General features: G+C 42.1%; 1 protein-coding gene across 1 annotated transcript; it reads right to left on the minus strand.

The window, feature by feature from the left end:
- Positions 1-4,134: 4,134 nt before the first annotated feature.
- Positions 4,135-5,154, minus strand: LOC113780347. The gene has a single exon (XM_027326155.1). It carries the CDS (start codon positions 5,152-5,154, stop codon positions 4,135-4,137), a length of 1,020 nt encoding a protein of 339 aa, XP_027181956.1.
- Positions 5,155-21,327: the final 16,173 nt, after the last annotated feature.

Raw genomic sequence — 21,327 nt, forward strand, 5'->3', positions numbered from 1 at the left:
ATCCCCCCACTGCCACTCACCCCTGGGTTACCCTTTGAGCACCCATCTATATTGAGCTTTACAACGCTAGGCCCCGGAGTACGCCATCGAATTTGTCGGATGATGAAAGCATCTGGACGGCATTCCACCAGCTCCACGAACGTAGGCCACTCCAACACCCGCTGAAACTCCCCGAACCGTAGCCAGTATCCATCCTTTAATTCCCGGAAGATGGCATGACAGACACCACCAGGGTTAGGCACTGTACCGTGGAACACAGCTTTATTCCTAGCCTTCCAAAGATGCCAAAAGCTGAGAATGGGTACGAGCCGGAACACGAACAGCAGCTGTTCCGACTTCACCTGCCTGAGCCACCACCTACCCATCCACCCTCGGACATGTTCTACAGTCATAGCCAGACCACATGGCAGTCTAAAAAACCTCCACACGGCAGCCGCAAGATCTCCCTCGACGAACAAGTGTTGAAGGGACTCAATGGTTGACTGCTGGCAACAAGAGCACTTTGACGGAAGATGAAAACCGCGCGCCGCCAACACGTCATCCAGTGGCAGGCGATTAAGTAATAAACGAAGCATAAAGAAAGATACCTTTACGGGAACACTGGCATGCCAAACCTGCCGGAATAAAAGAGACGATGGTTTTATCTCCTGGACCTCGCTATAAGCGGAGGATAACGAGAACTGACCTGAACTCGTTGCTGTCCAAATCATTCTATCCGGGGAAATCCCACTTGGGGGACTCACCGCTAGCACCTGCTGGACCATGTCGAGTTGTAGAATTTCAGCTAGCCTCTACGTGACCCAGCCCCCATTCGCCAATACGTCGGTAAATGTGACATCCCCCCGAGCCTCCAATCTAAGGTAGAGGGCTCCGTGCCCAGTCCAATTATCATACCAGAAGTTGCATCGACCCTCACCCAGCTGCCACACAATACTTAATTCCGCCAAACCCCTAATATCAAGGAGACGTCTCCAGGTTGCTGAACATACGGGAGACAGGGAGATCTGGCAGGGATGACGCCCCTTGCAATATTTGGACACGAGAAATGTCGCCCACAAAGACAGACCGCATCGAAAATTCCACCATAATTTGCAAGAGAAAGCCTTATATGTGTTACTAAGCGAACGAAAGGCCGCCCCTCCTTCCTCGGTGGGGAAACACAACTCCCTCCATCGGATCCAGTGATATTTCTTTTTCTCGTCCCCGGCACCCCACAGGAAGTCCGCACATACCCTCTCAATTATCCGAAAGATACCTCTTGGCATGACACTCATTCCCAACAAAGGAGTCGGGATGCTAGACAGGACATGTTTGATCAAAACAATTTTCCCCCCAAATGACAGCAGGCGTGATTTCCAAGACAGTACCTTCTCCAGGATCTTCTGGCACAAGTACGAGAAATAAACCTCCTTGGCTCTACCAACAAACAACGGCCCACCCAGATAGCGAATCGGAAAATCCTGTTTCCGAAACTTTGTTACCCTCTCAATTACTCGCTTGCGCACCACCGACGTCCGAGGATGAACTAGATAGCCACTCTTTTGCACGTTAACCAATTGGCCCGAGTCATTCTGGTACCATGCCAAGATCTGCATGATTCTCTTCAAAGACGCCGCCCCACCATTTGCAAAAATTATAACGTCGTCTGCAAATGCCAAATGAGTTACAGACGAGCAATGCCGCGGTACCTTGTAGCCCACAAACCCCGACTGATAAACCAGCGAATTTAAAGCTCGGGATAGCACCTCCGAGCCAATAATGAAAAGTGCCGGGGATAAGGGGTCCCCCTGTCGGAGCCCTCTAGAAGATTTGAAGAAGCCATAGGGCACCCCATTTACCAGCACCGAGAACCAGACATTGGAAATCAACCTCCAAACCATGTCAATAAACCTCTCCCCAAAGCCAAATCGGCGCAAGACAGTGATAAGGAATTGCCAAGAGACCCTATCATACGCTTTTGCCATATCCAACTTAAGAGCCAAATTCCCCTCCCTGCACCTCCTTCCCATATCAGACATCAATTCCTGTGCCAACAAATAATTATCCGAGATAGACCTACCCTTAACAAAGCCACTTTGTTGGGGGGAAATAATCGGAGGAAGAATACCTGCTAATCGTCCCACTAAGATACGAGATATAACTTTGTTCAAGAAATTACAGACACTGATATGACGAAATTGAGTGAAATCCTTCGGGTTCATGACCTTAGGGAGAAGGACAATGGACGTTGCCGTAATGAAACGCGGGAGTTCCGCACCACAAAAGAAACTCAAGACCGCCCTGTACACATCGTGAGCCGCCACCTCCCATGCAGTTGTAAAGAATTTCCCCGAGAACCCGTCAGGCCCCGCGGCACTATCACCATCCATTTCAAAAATCACCCTCTTGACCTCTTCCAACGAGGGGGCCGCCTCCAAGCCTACATTATCAATCTCAGCGCTCAAGTCAGGGATCACATAAAGAAGTTGGAAATCAGATACTGGGTCGGTTGAAAATAGGCGACGAAAATGATTGATAGCTTCCTGCCCTATCCCGTCAGGATCCATTACCCATTCCCCCCTTGAGTCCATCACCCCATGAATTGTTGCCCGAAAACGACGTTGTTTGACCACCGAATGAAAATATCTTGAATTCAGATCCCCATGTTTCATCCACTTAACCCTAGCTTTCTGGCTCCAGAACTGCTCTTCCACAGCAAGCAGCCTATGCAGAGAAGCCTGGGCCCGCTGAAGCTCCATATGGGCCTCATCGGACAGGTCGGACTGTACCCTAAGCTCCGCTGCCGCCACCACCGCCTCTCCCTTTTTAATATTTTCAAAGATATCACCAAATACATGCCTGTTCCATAAGTGAAGAGCACGGGATACATTCTTCAATTTCCCCCAGACCACACAGAAAGGAGAGCCGGAGACCTCAGTCTGCCATGCATCCTTGACCACATCCAAAAACCCCTCATTGGAAGGCCAAACGTTCAAAAAACGGAAATAACGACACCGAGGGCGAGCTTAGGAGCGAAAGAGAGCAACAGAGGGGCGTGATCCGAAGGAGCCCGTACAAAGTAGGACACAGAGATAGACAAGGAAAAGTTTAGACACTCCTCATTGATTAATAGTCTATCCAAACGCTTCCAAATGCGGGCACGCCCGAGTCTATTATTACACCAAGTGAAACTATTGCCAGAGAAACCAGCATCAAACACCCCCCCATTACTCATAAACCGAGAAAGTTCTACACCCTCTGCTGGCCTAAATAGTCTCCCCCCTTTCTTTTCGTTGGCCGAGAGAATAAGATTAAAACCCCCAACCACGTACCATGGCCCTTGCGCTGGCCTATCCTGCAATAAGCCCTCCCAGAGCAGCTGCCGGTCAGGCACCAGGCACTTCGCATGAACAAAAGAGACTATAATGGGGGTAGGGAACTGAGGGTGCACCCAACGAATAGAGAGATGCTGATCCGACTCCCTAACCACCTGACTAGCAAAAGGTGTTCTAAAGAAAACCCACAGATCCCCAGACGAGTTACACACAACAAAGTCAAAGTTTAATCGCAAGCGAATAGAGTCAACTTCATCCTTAGATAATTTGGGTTCACAGATCCCCACCACCGATAGCTTATGCATGTGAATCAATTTTTTTAGTCGTCTAAAATTTGGAGGCTTAGATTTCCCCCGAATATTCCAAAAACATGCACTAATCATGAGATAAGACATGAAAGGTATTTTGAGATTTTTTGGATACCGACCTGAGTTCTCTATCTGACGGGATCGAGGCTCGGACACCCCGCCCCTTAGCCTTTTGAAACCTGGGATCTAGGGATGAGACTTGGTCAAGGTGTAGGTTCAGAGACACATCCCGCGGCTCCACCCCCCCCACCGTGCTGCTCAACTAGCCCCCTTGGCGAAAGGCAGCCCGCACTCACGACAATGCCAGTAGCATCACGCGGCGGCACATCAACTACCTCCTCCTCAGCAAGCTCAGCTGAAATACTACTTCCAGGCAGCGTGATTGCCCCTGTAGAACCCCCATTCTCCTCCTCAACCACCCGCGAAGCAAGATCAATAATGATCGTATCAGCTGCTGCCACAATCGCGTTCTCCACCAGGTCGGCAGCCACCCCCATGCTGTCCAGCTCCTGCTACAACTTCTCCCCCATCTCCCGTCGCTGATCCTCACTTCCATCAGCCAGTGCGGCCTCCCCAGAGCTCGCCACAGCAGGCTGCCCAGTCGGTTCCTCCTTCCCCGCTGGTTCCAAGGGGCCTGGAGCAACCCCCGCTTGAACAGAAATTTTCTCTGGTCCAGTCCCGCAAAGCTCCACTCGCAACTCACCTGCGCAAGGCGATTGCCCCATCCCCTCATCCAACACTTTCTTCTCCCCACGAGCTGGCCGCAGTTCTGGGTTTTTTACATGGCATTCGGACTGGCTATTGCCTTGACGAAAGCAGTGGTTACAATATTTCGGCACCGATTCTGGGTTGAGCGACTGCCAAAACCCATGATCTTCACCTAATTGAATCCAGACATGAGAAGGCAGTATCTTCAGTAAATCTATTTCAACGCACACCCTAGCAACACTCGGTCTAGAAAGACCAGCGGTCGCGCCGTCGATGAAGAGAGGGCGCCCCAGGCAAGACACAATCTGAAACAAACACTTCTTATCGAATAAGTGGACTGGAAGTTTAGGGAGGTTAAACCAGACTGGAACCAATGAGGATTCCTTGTCTACATGGAAGGAAGTAGACCATTTGAACACACGCATCGCACCGCCGTGGATATACCAAACATTCCTCGTCCAAACGGGCAAAAAATCTGCCTCATTATGGAGTCTAATCAGAACATGCCGACCATCCAGCAGGCCAATGGAATAAAAACCTTTCAAGTCAAGTGTCAAAAAGAATTTTCTAATATCTGCCATCGCAGGTCTGGTGCGAGAAAACTTTCCCACTAGAGCAAACTGGAACGGCTGGGCAGCAGCTTCAATGGCATCGCGTGGAAAGGAAATCGCTGGTTCCCCACGGTGAGTAGAGACCGCTGCTTCAACGAGCAAGCCAGGCTGGGAAGGAGATGAGAACAAGTCAGAGAAAGACTTCGCCCGGAAGCCAGGAGAGCCAGGCGGCTGCCCTCCCTCGCCGGGAGGTTGGGCGCCCACTGCTGCCATCGAAAAACCGTCGGGATCAGCCAAGGATGCAAGCTCTGGACACACGACGGCTAGGGTTTTTTTTTTTTTTAACAAACCATCGATCAATTCTTGAACTTAAAGTTCAAATGCACATTAATGAGCCTAAAACTTTTTAACAAGGCAATTCTTCAACAAAATTGAGATTTATATGTAAAAGAAATACAAAAATTAGAATTGTATAGAGAAATTATAAAACAAGTTTGGGAGTATATTTATGATTGTTTAAAACATAGAGGGTAAAAACAAAATACAAGAAAAGCTTTATATTTAATAAACAATTTCCCTACATCCTCATCAAACAGGACTCGAGTGGTTTCCAGTGTCTTCTGCATTCCCCCTTTGTTATGAAATAATTAAATATTGTATATGTCTATCACATTTATCTTATCCCTAGATGGTGACAAGTCTTTCACGTTATTCAAGGTGATAAAGCTATCACGACTTTTGAGATGATAGAGATGGCACGACTTTCAATAAAATTATTATGATTTTTGATAAAGATGAACAACTATAGATAAAGCTATCACGTCTTACGAGAAAATTGTATCACCATCTTGAAGAAGTTAGCTACTTGACTTTCCCTCATAGATAAGAGTTACTTCCTTTGTATCAAAGTGATAGAAAACTGAGATTCTATTTGAGTGAACGAAAGAATGGTTGATTTCTTACATTTCTCTTCCCCTAAATTCTTAAATTTTCCTATTTTCTTAGCATATTACCCACTACATAAATAACTCAAATTCTATATTACATTAACATTAGTTTTATAACACGTTATCAGCACGAGACTTTTTCAAAATTCTCCCAGTGCCAAATCAACTAATAGGCACTTTTTTGGGCAATGCCTCTAGTGAATTTTAAGGTAATATTTCTCATCTTTAACTCATTTCATTTTTATTATGGCTAGCCTTACAAAGCAAGAGTTCGTTGCTCTTGATATTTCTGGAAGAAATTACTTATCATGAGCAATGGATGTGGAGATTCATCTTGGATCCATGAGTCTTGAAAAAATCATTGTCAAAGATAATGATGCAACAAACCAATATCATGCAAAAGTTATGACATTTCATGAAGGATTAAAAATGGAATATTTGACGATCAAGAATTCGCTTGATTTTTGGAATAATTTAAAAGAAAGGTTCGACCATCCGAAATTGATCGTTCTTCCAAAAGTCAGATATGATTGGCTCCATCTATGGTTTTTTTTGTTTTTTGTTTTTTGCAAAATCCCCTACATGGGGAGGCTTTTATTAATAAAATTAAATAAGAAATTGGTACAAGTGGAAAGCTAAAGATAAGAAGCACTATTCCCTAACAACCTTTTTTTTTTTTAAATACGATCTTTATTAGCAAAGAAATGAGAAATTACATAGACCGTGTGACCTGACCTAACCTGAAACCGTACATAATCTCACATACGAAGTGGACAACTTATCTAACTGCAAAAGTGACCGAACTTTTGAAGGGAGATCTATATCACTTGAGAACCGGACATCCGATTGTAGGTTCAAGGAGGCCAAAGCATCTGCAACCGCATTTGCTTCTCTGAACGTGTGAACCAAAGACACTCCTAAATTCGCCGCCAAGAATTGAATATGCCTAATAATGTTGCATAGTGGCCAACGAGATGGCAACTTGGAGGACACGACACTCACTAAAGTACTGGAATCCACTTCTACTACGAATCCTCGGAGATTGTTGTCCTGGCAAGACCGTAGGCCCTCCAACAATGCCAATGCTTCTGCAGAGAGAACGTTTTGATCTCCAAACTCTTTATAAAATGCAAACACTAAATCACCCTCAGCCGAACGCACCACTCCTCCACCACTAGCACGCCCGCTTACGACACTTGCATCAGTATTGAGTTTCATAGCTTGCTCTGGAGGTTTGACCCAAGAAAAGGCGCGAAATTGTACCAATTTTTCGTTGACCTTACCATAGTGCACCCAAGCATAATCTGTATCCTCTTTGAAATACTCCACCCTAAGCAGGCTACCCCTACCCAATTGGTCGAGAAATGTGCACACCTGGTTGATTATCTGATTGGACAACATGCTCATCCCCTCAAATCGGGCCTTGTTAAGGCCCTTCCAAAGGAACCACAAAATCGATAGAGGAAGAATGACCCGAATATGATTTTGTGACACAAACCAATGAGACAAAAGCCAGCTGGCGAGCCTCGTGACCACCCCACTACCCTGGACCATCAGCCCAAAGATATGGGAGAAATGCCGCCAAACACTGCTTGCTAAAGGCCCCGAGACAAAAAGATGGTCGCCCGTTTCTGGCGCTCGGCCACAGCAGTAGCACTTTGACGCTAACCTCAACCCCCTACCTTGAAAGAGATCATCCAAGGGAAGCCATCCTCGCAACAAACGCCAAGCAAATAAGGAAATCTTCAGAGGGACTACCGAGCTCCAGACCAATGAATCAATAGCGGACCGGTTGTACTTGGAGCGAAGAACCTCCCAAGCTGAAGACACAGTAAAACTCCCCGAAGGTGATGCCGCCCAAATCATTGGATCCCGAGTATTGGGGAATATATGCAGGTCTAAGATCTTCGACACCAAGTGCCCCAGAAGAAGCAGTCGAAGCCATTGTTCATCCCAACCATCAAAGAGAAAGAACTCCCCTACCAACCTGTGTGACTTAGGCCCTGGCACTAAACTAGTAAGCGAAACATCAGAACACCACCAGTCCTACCAGAAGTCAACCAAACCCTCACCCAGACACCACCAGATATTCCTCTCCGTGAGATCCCTCACCTCCAACAAACGGTGCCAAACTGAGGACGGACAGTCCGGTGAAACTAGAAGAGGATGCCCACCTCTGACGTACTTAACGTGCATGAACTTAGCCCAAATGGAGGCCTGTCCCCTCAACTTCCACCAGAGCTTACATGAGAAAGCCTTAGCGACGTCCTCAAATGAACGAAACCCCAGTCCCCCTTCCTCTACCGGACGACAAACCTTATCCCAAGCCGCCTAATGGACCTTTTGGCTTCGGTAGAGGTGTCCCATAGGAAAGCATTACACACTCGGCCTAAGTGCAGCAACACTACCTTCGGCGGTTGGAGCACCTGGAGTAAATAGATGGGAAGGGAACACAGGACACTTTGCATAAGGACAATCTTCCCCTCCATAGATAGCATCTTCGAGCTCCAATGGAATAACTTTTGACGTACTCTGCCCAGCAACCCATCAAACGCTGCACAAGTAACCCTATCACGGATCAGTGGCACCCCTAGATACCGAAACGGAAACCCTTGACGCTGATACCCCAGTGCCGTGCTGACCAGGGTCAGCTGAGTGTCCGTAATCCTAGACGACGCGCAAAAAACACTCTTAGTAGTATTCACCTTTTGGCCAAAGCAATGTTGGTAGAGCTGTAAAAAATCCCTTATGGACACCAACGCATCCTGCGAGCACCGAGTGAAAATAATCATATCACCCGCAAAGGCTAAATATGGCACTTTCGACCCTGCAGATACAAAGTGTCGACTGTCCTTGGAATCAAATATGCCTTGCAATCCCCTTCCTAGAAATTCTGCCATGAATAGGAAAAGCGTGGGAGAAAGGGGGTCCTCCTGCCACACCCCCTGATAGGACTTCACAAAGCCCGTTGGCTCTCCATTAATTAGGACCGAGAACCAAGAATTAGAGAACGTGCAAAAGAGCAAATCCACTACAGCCTCTTCAAAGCCATATTGCCTAAGCATAAAAAGTAAGAACGACCAGTTGACCCGATCATATGCCTTCTCCATGTCCAACTTCAAGATCAAGTTTGGGTCAACCAACCTCCTATCCAAGTCTAAAACCAACTCCTGCGCCAAAAGAACATTATCCACTATCCCACGACCTAGAACAAACCCTGTTTGCCATGGTGAAATAAGCTTCGGAAGGAGCCTGTTGATCCTAATCGCCAAAATTTTAGACACTATCTTCGAACTTACATTACAAAGGCTAATGGCCCAAAACTCCCTCTAGTGGGATGCACCCTCCACTTTTGCGATGAGCACCAACAAAGAGTGGGACCAACTCTTGGGTTGCTCCATACCTTGGAAGAAATCCTGAATAGCCATAATCAAATCATCTTTAATAATATCCCAGCAACTTTGAAAAAATCCTGCTCCAAACCCATCCGGACCTGGTGCACTCTATATGTCCATTCCAAACACCACCTCATGGATTTCTTCCATCATAGGAAGCCGTTTCATCAGCTCATTATCAGCCTGAGTGACTCTAGGAACTTCAAAAGGAAGCTCAGAAGGGGCCTGCATCTGACGGTTGGATGAGAACAACCCCAAAAAAAAGGATATCACTGAGCTCTTAATGTCTTGTGGGTCTTCATGCCATCCCCCCTCCTCTTTCCTAATACGGGAGATGAAATTCGAGTTCCGACGTTGGCGGACCCTAGAGTGGAAAAAAGTAGTATTAGCATCCCCCGCCTCTAACCATTTAATACCTGTCTTCTAGTGCCAAAACTCACACTCCATAGAAAGGGCCTGATTAAATCTCGCCCTGGCCTCATGAAAACGAATCTTAGACTGTTCATCCCTAATCAAATCACACTCTGACTCCCTTTGTTTCAACTCCTGTTCATCCTCGCCACATTAGAAGAAACATTGCCAAACACCTCACGGTTCCAGTGCTTCAATTTGTCCCGCACCATTTTGAGCTTGTTGTAAAATCTAACCATCCCCATGCCATAGACCTCTTTACTCCACGCTTCCGACACTATCTCCCGAAATTGGGGGTGACGCTGCCAAATATTAAGAAATAAAAAACAAGATGACCCCACCCTATTGCCTGCATATCGAATCAAAAGAGGGCTATGATTAGATCTCCCTCTAGCCATATGAGAAACCCTAGATAGCGGATAAGCCTCAGATCACAACCTATTCCCCAATGCCCGGTCCAAGCGCTGCCAGATCGACCCATTAGTCCATGTGAAACGAGATCCATCAAAATCAATTGCAGATAGGCCGCAATTAAACATGGAAGCATTAAATTCATCCATGTTCTGAACATTGGTGGGAGCCCCCCCTTCACGCTCCTCTACTGCAGCTATGACATTGAAGTCGCCTGCTGCTACCCAGGGTTGATTTAGAGAAACCAACGAAGTAACACTTTCCATTGCCTCCCAAAGAGGCCTCCGCCCAACCCTCGTACACCTTATATATACCGCAGACAACCAAAAGGATGCTCCAGAGGCAAAGGAAACTTGAGCGTGGATCATTTGCTCAGCGTACTCGACACAGCTAATTTGAACGAGACATGACCAGAATACCCATATTTTACCATCAATATAAAGAGCCGAAAAGTCAAAATTTAAATACCTCCGAACCACCTCCAACTGACCCTTCAAAGACATTGGCTCTATAAGGATTAATAGTCTAACATTATTCTCGTGACACAACCTCTTCAGATATCGCAAAGAGTCCCTCCGGGAAGCCCCTCGGATATTCCATACTAATATATTAATCTGATCTAACATGAGAACGCAGTGAGTATGAAGCTTGAGCCATAGGTTCACGTATGGTTGCAAGATTTCAAAATCGTAAGTGAATATAATTCAGCCATGTTCACAATTACCTCTTAGTTAAAGTTATGTGGTGAAAAGGTAACTGATAAGGATATGTTCGAAAAAATATTTTCCAGTTTTTTCATGTCTCGAATGTGCTCCTGTAGCAGTAATATCAAGAGAAAGGATTTAAAAGATATTTTGAATTTATTGCATGTTTTTCACTGGCTAAACAAAATAACGAATTATTATTGAAAAATTATGAGTCCCAACCAATAGGTGTTAGTCCATTCTCTGAAGTGAATGTAACTCAATTTTCAAATTCTAAACATGGTTGTGTCGCGGAAGAGGCTGTGGTCATGGACATTGTTGTGGTAAATATAAGTCTTACTACCATAACCATAATCATGGCAAGAAAAAAAATAACCGGTAGAAGTCAGTTGGCAAGAAAAATAATGATAAGACAAATTATGAAGATAAATGCCATAGATGTGGCATGAATGTCCATTGCTCCCGTACAGAGCATGTAGTTGAACTTTATCAGGCATCAATGAAAAAGAAAGATAAAAATGTCTAGACAAATTTTATTCATCAAAAGAATATTTATGATGATGATGTCTATGCTAATTTAACACATCTTGACATGGCTGATTTCTTTGAGCATCCTGGAGATGCAAAATGATGACATGACAAATACCCAATGAATGTTTAAATTTTTGTTATTTTAATAGTTTCACATCTTCTATGTAATTTATTTTATGAGTTATATAACTTATGAAATTTATTAATGTTTACTTTTTTTTGCTATTTCTTCTTGAAGAAGAAATGGGTGCCTAAGACTTGGAATTAAATAATGGTATTGATGAAATTTGTCTCATTGACAATGCAACTATGCATACCATATTTAAACATGAAATATATTTTTCTCACTTGGATGTGGGAAAGACAAATATCAATACTATATGTTGTAGTGCCAATTAATTAAAGGCTCCGGAAAAGCCATTATATTTTTTTCCTGAAGAAGCTAAAATTGTAATAAATAATGCACTACTCTCTACTAAATCTCGAAGAAATTTGTTAAGTTTTAAAGATATACACTAAAATGGATACATATCGAGACAATGAATGAGACAAATGGTGTATTTATTAATTATATATTGTGACGACCCTGTCGGACCCTAAGGCGAATCACGGACCGCCTGTCTGGCTCTCGTCAAGACTTACTTACATTAACTTGAGAGATAACATTTCACTAACTAAAACCATTAACCATCCATCATACTTAAATACATTCCAAAATTAAGCAAAGTTGTTTTAGCCTACAACATTTAATATGTACACTCCTTAAAGATAATAAAATCGGCAAATCTATAACATTAAGTACAAAAGGATTCATCCCCGTACAAATTTAAGTCTCGGGCTTAAATTTCTAGCTACTTTCCACGCCCGTCCTTTACTCCTATAAGGAAAATAAACTAATGGGTTAAGTGAAACCTAGTCAGGTTTCCATACAAGGAACAATCAATTAAACACTTAATCAAATAACAAAATTAAGTAAATAAGAAACATTTCATTGTATAAACATTTTTAAAAGGATGCAGTGCCTGTATTAGAGTTATTTCAATGCACTACACACTCCGCCGTACTTCTCTTATAACCTCCAAACAGTAACCACTTCCCTCGCTTCGATGGCCATATTAGTAATATGCTATTTCGTAGTAGTACTCGACCATACCAAAACACTTACCCAAAGCTACCGTTCTATCCTATCAAGCCCTTTGCTGGCACAAATAGTCCATTGAATAGAGGATTTTGGGGCCCAATTCAGCTGGTACGATGAAGTACGTACACGGCTTACAGTCATGGACACTTATAATAACACTTGGTCAATTATTGAGTATAATAAAGTACACTCCCGACTTAGAAGTCGAGGGACAATTAAAAATATTGCACAATAAAATACTGGCAAAATCATTTAAACATCATTTAAGTAATATATAAGTCATTTAAACACACAAATGTGGCAACAAGCACCCAAGTAATTTTGAGTTCACTCCTTGGTGCTTGGACTATCCTCCGATTCTCCCTTGGCTTTTGAGATATTTATAAACTTATTAATCTACTTATTGTTTTTCCCCAATGGTGAAGTTAAGGTTCACATAATTATTTTAGTTAAAGTGTATATATGTGTATATATATAATCCAAGATGTTTATTTGCATGTGTGTATATATACATATATATATAGTTTTAAGGTAATCTTAGTATTTATCTTATTCTAGTACATCAAAGAATCAAAGTTTAGGTAACTTCAATCTTTTTAAGCCCAAAAATTCCATGTTTTTACCAAAGTAAAGTAAGGTAAGGTGGTTATATGGCAATTTACATTTGATAATAAAAGTTGGGATTTAGGTTCTAGCGATCATTTTAAATCAAGGTTCAAAGTTAGTAAGTTTTCTAGAATTTGGCAGTTTAGAGATCTTATGAATTTCCTTAATTTCATCCCAAATTTTGGATGAATTTTATAAATAAAACTTTTATAAGGTAGCTTAAAGAGGTTTTCATCATTTTTGGTTCATTTCCACCTTAGAAATTGAAAGTTAAAACCTAGAATCTAAGTACTACGTTAGGATTGTTCAAAACATATTTTTTTTTAGCTGGACATGCTTCATTTTTTCTGTCCAAAGTTCACGATTTCTTTGTTCAAATCTCCTTAAATTCAACCTGCATTTTTTCGTTAGACTTAATAGGTCGTCTTAGTTCAAAGTTCGATTAAAATCTCTTGAAAATTCTGAAAACAGCTCAAACTCCTCAACTATCCCAATCTATCCAAAACAGTCTTGTAAGCTCAACTAGCTATAGGTTTCTTCCCCAAAGACCCATATTTCCTCCCCAAATCAAAGTAGCCATAATACATATGGTAAAATAGAGTACTACAGAATAAATTTAACCAATATTTGCCTAAACTTCAGTTCACAAGATGGAAGTTAGGCTTGAGAGAACACAACTAGTCATTCGGGTTTCAAAGTGAAAATTCTAGCCATGTATCTTCCAAGATTTTCATTCAATCTACCGAATTATCAACCAAATCCAACATGCACTCACTTATATAGTGAAATGAGGTCACGAAATTTCAAAATCCAACAAAAATTTTCAATAAATTTCTATTTTAAAACAAGAATTTCAGCTACATTGCATCAGACAAGCTAACAGCCATGCAGTTTAGTCATTTCAGCCCCGTTAATTGAATTTTCACCGAGGAAAACTAGCATGCAACACTAAATAAGGATTGTGCTGAATGTATAACGGGAATTTCCTAGCTAAACTCTTAGAAACTTCGGATGCAGCACCTTGAGCAGAAATTTTTCAGCTTTGATGACCTTTTCCTCCGTTAAACTTTTCTTTTCTTGGTTCTAATTCAATTTAAAACATTACTAATTAAAAGTAGTAGGAAATTTGAAGAAGAACTCAGGGAGTTACCTCTTATTTCTTCACAGTGTTAGGCTGGAAAAAAAAAGATTTCCGATTTCTCTCTCCTCAATTCCCTTAGCTAAATAAGTTAATGTGGTTTCCTCCCTTTTTTTTGGCTGATGTTTACGGTTGAAGGAATGAAGAAAGCTCCTAGCTTTTCTTGTTGTTTCCTCTCAGTTTTGACAGGTCAAGGAAGAAGAAAATGTTATGTTTTCTACCACTCTTTTCCTCGGTTTCCAATGGAAGACAAATGACAAGTACTAGTAATTTGCATAACTCTTTCCCTCGGTCTCGGTTTCAAATGGAAGACAAATGACAAGTACTAGTAGTTTGCATAACTCTTTCCCTCGGTTTCTAATGGAAGACAAATGATAAGTACTAGTAGTTTGCATGCATTAGGACAAGTGTAAGACAAGTGTCATTCATGCCTATTTTCATTTTTTTTCTTTTGTTTTATAAAAAATCTATCATGCTATTTCCACAATAACTTCTTAGTTCTAGCTAGTACTAATAGTTTATAGTGTAGATGATGCAATTTTCTAAGGTGTGCCTATTTATTTGTTAGTTAAAAGGAACAATTGGACATGTAAGTAAATCAATAACAAAAGGGAAAATGTAACATGCACTAAGTTTTAAATAAGACATGAAAAATTGCAGGCTCTCACATACATATCACTTCTGAAAAGAAATACGTATTAGAAAAGTTGCATTCACTCTCCTCGAGCTTATATTATATAAAAATAAGTGTATATGAAATACATCACCTAGTAGGCCAAAAGTCTACTAATCCTAGTGACTTTATGATTTGGCATAATCGCCTTGGACATCCTGATTCTATAATGATGAGGCAAATAATCAAGAATTCAAATGGCCATTCATTAAAGGTCAAAAAGTGCTAAATTCTTAAATTCTAATGAGTTCTCATGTGTTGTTTGCATTCAAGGAAAATTAATTATTAGACCATCATCAACTAAGGTAAGAATTGAATATCTTACAATTCTAGAACAAATTCATGGTGATATGTTTGGGCTGTAGATCCACCATGTGAACCATTTGGATATTTTATAATGCTAATTGATTCATCGATGAGATTGTGAGGACCCAAAAAAATCCTTTAGAATTTCCTCCCATTTTTGAATCATTAATTTATATTTCCTTCTATATTTCTTTACTTGGCTATTTAACTATTTACTAGCCCTAAATTTCATGGTGATTTCATTAGTTGAGTCAAGTTTTACTTTTACTTTTAAAGTTGGAGTAAGTTAGGGTTTTAGTGCATTTTGGTAGTGTGATCAATCGGTGAGGTGTGTATGCTAAAATTGATGGATAAGAGCGGGTATTAAGTAAGAGGATGTATGTGATTAAAAGTGCTAAGAGTAAGTTAGTGAATCATAAGTTAAAACAAAAGTACAAGAGAATTAAGGAAATATGCTTGAACCGACGTGCGCCATTTGTTACCGATTGAGTATACCACTTGACCGATACTTTCTTACCCTAGTCTCCTTGTTTTTATTTCATTTAATCTTCCCCAAAATTAACCCTAAGCTAGCCGAAATTGTTGACCAAGAGAAGGAAAGAAAAGAAAAGAAAAGAGGAAAAATCTTGGCTCGCCAAGTGTCGACGATCTATGACATGTTGACCAAGAAAGCTTTCTTTCCTTCTTATCCTTCTTTAGCTTTCTCTCATTTTTTCTTGTCATGGCCGAAATTAGAGAGGAGAGAAAATTTCTCCAAGTTCCATCTTGATTCATAGCTTGATTTTTTGGGGAAATCAACCTTAAACCCTAAATCTATCCATAGAAGATTGCAACAAGGAAGGAAGAAGCTTGGTGTGATGTGATTTTGAGGGAAGAAAGCTGTGATTTGCTACTCTCCTTAGGAATTGAAGGTAATCTTGGTAAGGAACTACCTTTTCCCTTTAATCTTGCATTTAAGTGGGCATATGACTTGAATATGGAAGTATTGTGGCTGGTTTCATGGATTTGTGTTGTTATTGAAATTTTTCAGTTTTTATTTATATTTTTCAGCCATCAATTAGGAGTTTCTAGCTTTTATTTGGATATGAAAATTGAGATATGAAGATTTCTAACTTTGGTATGAAATTTTAGCTTCAAAATAGGACTTCCTAACTTTAGTTGTGAAATTTCAGCCTTGGTAGGAAATTTTCCAGCTTAGGTATATGTTGATTATAGTTAGTTTGTGGCTAAAATAAGTACTCTATGTATCCTATATCTTATGAACTTAATTTGTGACTATCTTGTGGTGTTGAGTGGGCTGATTTAAGAAGAAAATATAGCCTTGAAATGGTTGGAAAAATTGGTAAATACAAAGGAAGTGCTGCTGAAATTTTTTTCACAGGAGACCTTGAGCAGTCTTGAGAAATCTGTTATATCTTGGTGTAGAAAAATCCAAATTGAGTTCTGTTTATTGTATTTGAAACTAGACTCATAACTCTTTTAATCGTGAAAATTTTAGAATTTTTCTCAATTTCTATGAATATCTGTGATTTTGCAAAATTGACTGAATTTCTATTCCTGTTCTATCTTTCTACTGGATAAAGCAGCCGCTTGAGATTAGATTTTGACTGACTTGTGGACAGAATCTTGTAAAGTGTCTTAAATTGTAACCCTTTGAATCTATTTTCCAACGGTATAAAGTTTATAAATTTTGGACTTAAGAAGCTTGAGATATGATTTTTCAAATAGCATCGCGCAAAACTGGGAAAAACTTTATTTTCTTAAAACTGTCCTTACTTTCACTTCCAACTTTAAGTTGGAGTTGTTGAACCATTTTGAGCTTAATTTTTCTTTTGGAATAATGTGATTTGGTATAGTGGATCTCATGATACTTTATAAATATGATTTTAGGACGTGGAGGTGAGGTCAGAAGCACACATGAGGCGAACACTTGAACTTGTACTGTGGTGAGTGTTCCTTGCATGTGTGTGCTTTAAATGACTATGTGAAATGTTGTGAATGTTGTCGGAATGTTAAATGCTTTTCAATGATTGCTAAATGGATTTTTTATGGGCGAGTGTGTACTTTATCGCATTCGACCCAAGCAAAAGTGAATTTTCAATGATTGAATGCTACTTGTGCATGAATGTAAGCCTTTTAGCTGAACTGGGCCCTTGTCCTTCATTGCCAATCGACTCGAGCCAGAAGCGGATTCGGTCAGGCGGCTGGTGACCCTGGGACAATGTTTGGTATACTCGAGTATTACCACGAAATCTGGTGGAGAACTGTGTGACAGCCCCACCTTTCCTTAAGGCGAACCAAATGGTTTAACAGACCACCTGCCCAACTCTCGCCAGAACTACGGAGTCGAATCACACAAACACTATATTACGTGCGATCGAACCCTAAGAAAATGAATAATTGAAAACCACCAAACTCAAATATAACTTACCAAATCATACGGTAAAATGGAACATCGATTAAACACTTCAACGAAAAGGAAAAATGGAAAACGAAAACGAAACTGAAAATGAAAATGAACAGTAACCGCCACGTCACAATCCGGCCGGATTGGACGCAGTAGCTCAAACCCCTTTCAGTTTTTCAAACTTCCCTGCAAATCCGGCCAAGAACTGGCCGGATGCTCGATCGGATTCGGTGAACAGTTCCTGGCAAAATTTTTCTTCTTTCCTCGTTCGATTTCTGCACTCGTCCAAAATTTAACCAAAATACAAATAAACTTTAACTAACATTAGAGAGTATACATTTCCAAGTAAATGTACCATAAAACATGAGAAAACACTTTACTATATACTCGTTAGTAAATTTACAAATCAAAAGAAAACATTGGATTGAGATACATTTAGGTTTCCAACGGTTGAGGAGCTATACAAAAGAACAAAAGAATATCTAACTAACTCAACTTGCATCTCAATATCATGATTTCCAAAAGTGGTTCTTGTAAGGAAAATAAAGATAACGAGGAGGGGGTGAGCGTGACAGCCCCACCTCCCCCTAAGGCGAATCAAAGGGTTCGGCGGACTGTCTACCCAACTCTCGCCGGAACTCACTCACTCACTATAGTCCCCAATTAGATTACATCACTTACTTCCAAACATAGGGTGCAATTCTCAATAATAAACAAAATAACATTTCCCAAGTTTAGAATGTATACTTACATACATTCAAATCTCAAATAGTGGTACAATTCCCCGAATAAAACAAAAGTTCTCAGTTCCCAAACAAATTACACTTACAATATCAATCCCAAATATTACACAAGATAAAACTAAATTCAAACGGTATAGGAGATATTTCATCTAGTCATATGAATAAGTACTATAAGCACTTCCTTTGCCTCGAGCACTGTTGGAGGGGAAAAAATATATTTTAGGGTGAGTTAGAAATTCAGCGAGTGACCAGTATACTCTGACAGCCCCTCGATAATATTATCCCACAGTTGGACACCCCGTGGGGCCGTAGATTTTGTTCTTAGCGGTGTTGGACAACACAACAGGCACCCGCAGGCTACCTCACCAAAAGGCCTCGTCGAGATGGGTGAGACCACTACAGACTTATCAAAGCAGCCCAGACTCTCTCCCTAGCCGATGTGGGAGCATGACACTCCACCCCCCTCAGGGAATCCAGCGTTCTCGCTGGCACACCGGGGTCGGGAGTCGGCTCTGATACCAACTCTGACAACCCCTAGACAATATTGTCCCACAGTTGGACACTCCGTGGGGCCGTGGTTTTGTTCTTAGCAGTGTTGGACAACACAACAGACACCCGCAGGCTAACTCACCAAAAGGCCTCGTCGAGGTGGATGAGAACACTAGAGACTTATCAAAGCAGCCCAGGCTCTTTCCCTAGCCGATGTGGGAGCATGACACTCCCACAGTTGGACACCCCGTGGGGTTATGGGTTTTATTTTTGGCGATGCTGGACAACACAACAAGTACCTACAGACTACTTCACCAAAAGGCCTCGTCGAGGTGGGTGAGACCACTACAGACTTATCAAAACAGCACAGGCTCTCTCCCTAGCCGATGTAGGAGCATGACACTCCACCCACCCTCAGGGAACCTAGCGTCCTTGCTGGCACACCGTGATCGGGAGTCGGCTCTGATACCAACTCTAACAGCCCTTCGACAATATTCCATAGGAACCATAATTGTTTTACTTTGATCGTTTATAGGACGTGCCGGTGTTCCAGGAAGTATTTCGAGAGGAAACGTTTGAATTTGTTTTACTTGAACTGGTGAGTGTACCACTCCCCTCATTTGTTGTTTAACTTGGTTTATCTATACTTGCAATCTGTGATTTAAATGACTGTACTCTGTTTAATCTGTTTGAGACGAGGGTGTACTTTATCACACTCGTTCTCTTATTTGTCTGACTATTTACTGTGTACATCAGACTCTGTTATCTGTGCTTAAATCTGACGTCGGTTAGAGACTTGTATCCAACGATCTGTTGTAATCTTTGAGCTCAAAACCTGTGGCTAGTTACTCGAGTCGAGTCGGCAAGGGTCAGGTCGATTAGATAACGAACCACGGTGGTCTATTCTGGGAATCTTTGGGTATTGAAACTCTTGATTCCGGAATACTCGAGTATTATCACTTCTGTTTCTGTTGAGGTGTTCGGGTCCAATAAGAGGCATGTTTGGTGGACGGAATTTGGCGTAAACTACGGAAATGTTGATTCTATATACGTTGACGGAGAGTCAATGGGTTTAGATCAAGTACTGCAATGGAAATCGGGGTCCTGAGAGCCTCCTGTATCCTTCCTATTTGAATCACTGTATCTAACTGTTTTACCTTATATCTTGTATGCAATATTGTCCCACAGTTTCACACCCCGTGGGGCTGTGAGTTTTGTTCTTGGCGGTGCTGAACAACACAACAGGCACCGACAGGCTACCCACCAAAAGGCCTCATCGAGGTGGGTGAGACCACTACAGACTTATCAAAGCAGCCCAGGTTCTCTCCCTAACCGATGTGGGAGCATGATATTCCATTCCACCTCCCTTTAGGGAACCCAGCATCCTCACTGGCACACCAGGATCGGGAGTCGGCTCTGATACCAATTCTGACAGTCCCTCCACAATATTGTCCCACAGTTGGACACCCTATGGGGCCGTGGGTTTTGTTCTTGGCGATGTTGGACAACACGACGGGTACCCGTAGGCTACCTCACCAAAAGGCCTCGTCGAGGTGGGTGAGACCACTACAGACTTATCAAAACAGCTCAGGCTCTCTCCCTAGCCGATGTGGGAGCATGACACTCCACCCCCCTCAGGGAACCCAGCGTCCTCGCTGGCACACTGGGATCGGGAGTCAGCTCTGATACCAACTCTGACAACCTCTCGACAATATTGTCCCATAGTTGGACACCCCGTGGGGCCGTGGATTTTGTTCTTGGCGGTGCTGGGCAACACAACAGGCACCGGTAAGCTACCTCACCAAAAGGCCTCGTCGATGTAGGCGAGACCACTACAGACTTATCAAAGCAGCCCATGCTCTCTCCCTAACCGATGTGGGAGCATGACACTCCACTCCCTCTCAGGGAACCCAGCGTCCTCGCTGGCACACCGGGGTCGGGAGTTGGCTCTGATACCAACTGTGACAGCCTTACCTCCCCCTAAGGCAAGCCAAAGGGTTCGACGGACCGCCTGCTTAGCTATCGTCGGGACTCACTCACTCATTACAATCCTCAATTAGATTACATCACTCACTTCCAAACATAGGGTGCAATCCTCAATAATAAACGAAATAACATTTCCCAAGTTTAGAACGTATACTTACATATATTCAAATCTCAAATAGTGGTACAATTCTCTGAATAAAATAAAAGTTTCCAAATATTACACAAGATAAAACTAAATTCAAATGGTATAGGAGATATTTCATCTAGTCACATGAATAAGTACTACAAGTACTTCCTTCGTCTCGAGCCTTGTTGGAGGGGAAAAATATATTTTGGGGTGAGTTAGAAATTCAGCGAGTGACCAGTAAAGATCAAGAATCAAATACATTTCACAGTAATACATTTAGATGATGGTATGACTCAGTGATCAAATAAAAGTTTATTGTTCTTGTGAGCTAGTGAAATCCTCGTATTTAGAACTCCAACGCTCAAACAGATCAATGAACAGTCAATTAGTAATAGGGAGCCATCAATGCTCCAGGTAATAGTGGTGGAGAC

Source organism: Coffea eugenioides, chromosome 8 (genome assembly GCF_003713205.1).
Source record: "Coffea eugenioides isolate CCC68of chromosome 8, Ceug_1.0, whole genome shotgun sequence".
NCBI lineage: Eukaryota > Viridiplantae > Streptophyta > Magnoliopsida > Gentianales > Rubiaceae > Coffea > Coffea eugenioides.

What these genes read in the sequence shown, in the direction of transcription:
- LOC113780347 (XM_027326155.1), bottom strand. Translation starts at nt 5,154, where the DNA reads ATGGCAGCAGTGGGCGCCCAACCTCCCGGCGAGGGAGGGCAGCCGCCT.